The sequence below is a fragment of the Lactuca virosa genome, chromosome 8 (genome assembly GCF_052849685.1).
Source record: "Lactuca virosa cultivar CGN04683 chromosome 8, Lactuca_virosa_CGN04683_v6, whole genome shotgun sequence".
Taxonomy (NCBI): domain Eukaryota; kingdom Viridiplantae; phylum Streptophyta; class Magnoliopsida; order Asterales; family Asteraceae; genus Lactuca; species Lactuca virosa.
The window spans coordinates 45336-50126 of NC_136433.1; the positions used below are offsets into that span (position 1 = coordinate 45336).

The 4791-nt window shown below is 35.9% G+C and overlaps 1 protein-coding gene across 1 annotated transcript; it reads left to right on the forward strand.

The window, feature by feature from the left end:
- Positions 1–2593: 2593 nt before the first annotated feature.
- LOC145128947 (uncharacterized) lies at positions 2594–3997 on the forward strand. The gene is made up of 3 exons (XM_079063713.1): positions 2594–2641; positions 2693–3238; positions 3392–3997. The coding sequence occupies exons 1-3, from the start codon at positions 2594–2596 to the stop codon at positions 3995–3997; spliced, it is 1200 nt and encodes a 399-aa protein (XP_078919839.1).
- Positions 3998–4791: the final 794 nt, after the last annotated feature.

Below are 4791 nucleotides of genomic sequence, written 5' to 3' on the forward strand. Positions count from 1 at the left end.
GCAATTTTTATTCTATCTGTTTCTTTAATATGAGATAATCTATTTCTAATTTGTTGTTTATTTATTATGGGTATAGTAATATTTCCTTGAGTTAATTCTATAGGTATTGCTTGTTCTCCTATAATTTTTCCATAATATATAATATTTTTTCTAGAAAAGAAGTTTTTAAATGTGTTATGTCTAAAATTGTGTCTTTCGGATAGTGTGAAATTTGATTTTCTTATAGCGTCTTTATTGATGTTATTTTTATTAATTAAAGCATCAAAAGTGTATCCAGATTCATTTTCTTCGTTATTAATAACTATTGGTGAGTTTTCTATTTCTTGAGACATATTTATAGTATTAAAACTTCTTTCGATAAATATTTTAATTGTTGATAACTTTTTTTTAAATATGAATATTTAAAAACAATGGTTATTCATTATCATGTTTATGATGTTTATCATGTTTATGATGCTTATCATGTTTATGATGCTTATCATGTTTATGATGCTGCATATGCATATATTCTTATTAACGATAGATTGAATATGCAAACTAATAATAAGAATAATAAGAACGTTACTTAGCTCTGATACCAAATCGAAAAACATGGCGGAATTAATATGATTAAGACAGAATATACCTGAATGATGCTACTATAGGAGACTCATTCCCCTGAACGAGCTTCTTGCCCAAATTCTTTTTTTGGGCCCAACAGCCCTACTTTTATCCAACAACCTTTATCCTTTGCTGAGATTTTATTGGGCAAGTCCAAGTCACCTTCGATTGGGCCTGTTTCCCCTGAATTCGTTGTAAATGACCCATCGTACAAGGCTGGCACAACCGATTTTTTTCATGATGAGGTCCCTCCTGTTACTCCCCTTAAACTTGATTTTGTCAACATTAATGATTCACTGGATGATGATTTTTTAATTATCCCTCCGGATATCATGGCCAACGGCAGCACTCCCTATGAACGCACTTTATATGGTTATTTTATCGGTAAAAGGCTTGCGTTTCCGCTTGTTAAAGATCGGCTCCAAGACTTATGGAAGGAACATGGAATTACCGACATCTTTATTAATAACGAAGACATGTTCTTTTTTAAAGTTGACAACGATAATGGTATGAATTATGTCCTCCAAAAAGGTTTTTGGAAGATTAATGGTACCCCGCTCTTTTTAAGAAAATGGGACCCAAATGTTTTCATTGAAAAACCAACGCATGATTGGGTTCCCGTTTGGGTTAATATTTTTGGCATTCCTCTCCAACTTTTTAACAAGGATGGTCTTAGTCTCATTGCTAGCAAACTTGGAAAACCTTTGGAGGTCGATTCTTATACTACTTCCATGTGTGAGCAGGGTACGGGTAGAGCAATTTATGCCCGTACTCTCATTGAGATGTCGGCTAAAGACCCTTGGGAAAAAGATATAAATATCAAAGCGATCACGGCTAAAGGTGCTACATCTACTACACTTAGGGTGGAGTACTCTTGGAACCCTAAGAGTTGCAATCATTGCAAAATATTTGGTCATGACCTTGCCAGTTGCCCCACTCTCACGACTAGCACCCCTGTCCAAAAGTCGGCTACGCCCACTCCGATAGAAGTTGACAAAGAAGGTTATCAAATGGTTAAAAGGAGAAATAGACCAATTCCTATCCCTAAAAAGAAGGTTCAAGTTGACAACCATAAATGTAAAGGGCCCGCTCTAAAGATCGCTCAAGTCTACAAGCCAATCTCTCGTGATCCGAAGAAAAAGAATGTGTCGTCCAACATGTTTGATGCTCTCTCGCACCAAAGAATTGGCGACACTGAAGACGATTCTAGCATTCCTCCTGTCATCCATCCCAGAGATACCCTCCCAACTTCCGATTCACATCCGAGCTCCTCTCATGGAGGCCATATCTCTATTCCAGTTGATCAGGGTTGATGTTTTAGGTCTTGTTTAGCTAGATCATAGTTTTGCTTTGTTTTTCCTTGCTTTGGGGCATGTCCCATAGCTTGGTCTTATTTTCATTTTTTCTTGGGCGTTTGTCCTCTTTTTTTTAATTTCTTTTTTCTTAATAATATTTGCCAAGGGTAAGCCCTTTTATCCAAAAAAAAAAACCTAAACCCTAAACCCTAAACCTAAACCCTAAACCCTAAACCCTAAACCCTAAAACCTAAACCCTAAAACCTAAACCCTAAACCCTAAGGGTAATCAGGGAAGTTCCAACCATGTTAATTCGGAAATGAGAAAGAAAGATGATGTGGGAAAAAAGGAGGTCAGCAGGCAAGCGTATATTCCAAAGTCTGGAGCAGATTTCAAAATTAGTTCGAACTTTGAAAAGAACATTCAAAATGTGAAGTGTCTCGATTCAGTGAACTTACTTTCTAGTAATAAATTTGATGTTTTAACGGATTTGAAAGATGATAATCAATTTGAGTATTTTAAAGGTGGTATCGATGAGGCTGATTTAGCTTATTTGGATACTGTGGATCAAATGGAAGTTCTTGGTGGTGTCCCTGTGATCGACACCAACATGGAAGCAGGTCCCAATGACGATTAGTTTTGGGGTGTGGAATATTAGGGGATTGAATCAATCTCCTAAACAAAAAGAAATTAAAAATATGATTTCGTCTAATAATGTGAGTTTATTGGCTATTCTTGAACCTCAAGTTAGTTTTTATAATCTCAAAGAGAAGTGTGATAAGATTTTTGGATCTTAGAAGTGGATTGCTAATAGGGGTATTTCGGGTAATATTGCTCGTATCATCATTGGCTGGAACTCTAATTTCTTTGATGTTAACTTGATTGATTCTAATGATCAAGTTATACATTGTAAAGTCAGTTTTCCTTCAAGCAACAAGTTTGTTTTCTGCTCCTTTGTGTATGCGGCTAATAAGTACACTGAAAGAAGGTTATTGTGGTCTTCTCTTGAGCTTCACAACCTGTTTCTTCGAAATGATCCGTGGGTTATCTGTGGGGATTTTAATGTCACTCTAAATCTTAATGAAAGCACTGTGGGATCATCGAGACTTTCTAAAGGCATGGTGGATTTTATCGATTGCATTAATAATCTTGAAATCCAAGATATTAATAGCAATGGTTTGAACTTTACTTGGAACCAAAAGCCTTGTGGAAGTAATGGCATTTTAAAGAAGCTTGACCGTGTGATGGGAAATAATCGCCTGCTTGATGTGTTTCCTTCTATTTTTGCTTCTTTCCTTCCTTATAGACTTTCTGATCATAGTCCTATGGTCATTAAGATTCCTGTGAGATAAAAGTTTACTGTTTTACCCTTCAAATTCCCTAATGTTCTTACTCTCTGCCCTGATTTGAAACCTCTGGTTGAAATGTTTTGGAACTTTGATGTTCAAGGTGTTAAGATGTTTAGATTAACGTAAAAGCTCAAAATTCTCAAAAAGCCAATTCGCCAACTGTTAAAGGTTCAAAGGCATTTTTCTGAAAATGTTGAGCACTTCCGTAAGGAGCTTGAAGCAGTGCAATATGATCTGGATTTGGATCCTTTTAATATGCAACTTCGTGATCTGGAGGCTATTTTTCTTGGAGAGTATAAAATTGCTTATGAAAAGGAGGAGCAGTTCCTGAAACAGAAAGCTAAAATTCATTGGTTAAAAGAGGGTGACAGTAACTCAAAGTACTTCCACAGAATTGTCAAAGGAAATGCTCACAAAAACAGAATTGAAGCTGTTATGAATCGACAAGGGGAGTGGCTGGAAGGTGAAGCAGTGTACAAAGAATTTGTTGATTATTTCCAAGATTTTCTTGGAAAAGAGGTTCCTTGTGGGGAGATTAAGCTGCCAAATTCTCTATTTGTTAAAAAACTTGATCTTGTTGAAGCTGTTGAGATGGTCCAGATTGTTTCAAATGAAGAAATTAAAGCAGCCCTTTTTTATATAGATGATGATAAAGCTCCTGGTCCGGATGGGCATTCGGCTAAATTTTTTAAATCCATGTGGTCTATCATTGGAGAGGATTTCTGTCAAGCTGTCAAAGATTTTTTTTGCTAATGGAAAGATTCTCAAAGAAGTCAATGCCACTGTCATTGCTTTGGTTCCAAAAATTGATTCTCCTGGAATGGTGAGTGATTTCAGGCCTATTTCTTGATGCTCTGTTATCTACAAGTGCATTAGCAAAATTATTGTTGGCAGAATAAGAAATCATTTGGGATCTATTGTTTCTGACAACCAATCATCTTTTATTCCGGGTAGATCAATCACATATAATATTCTTCTCTCTCAAGAGCTGGTTCGGAGGTATCATAGATATCAAGGGTATTCTCGGTGTGCGCTTAAGGTGGATATACAGAAGGCTTATGACACTGTTAATTGGTCTTTTCTTCAGAATATTCTTTTTCATTTTGGTTTTCACCCGGCCATGATTAAGTGGATTATGCAGTGTGTAAGTACTCCTTCCTATATGATTAGCATGAATGGTACTTTTCATGGTTATTTTGAAAACAAAAGAGGTCTTAGACAGGGTTGTCCTCTTTCTCCTTATTTGTTCACCCTTGTGATGGAAACTTTTAATTTGATTTTTCAAAGAAGAATAAAGAATGAAGCTTTGTTCAAGTACCATTGGAGATGCAAGAAGCTTAAGCTTGCTCATCTTTGTTTTGCGGATGACTTGATGATTTTTTGCCATGGAAATAAAGCTTATGTCAGGGTGATTAAAGATAGCCTTGATGAATTTGCTAAAGTGGCTGGTCTTCACCCTAATTTTTCTAAAAGTCATATTTTTTTAGGAACGTTAAAGCTAATGTGAAGAAAAGTATTTTGGATACTTTGTCTTTTTTTGAAGGAAA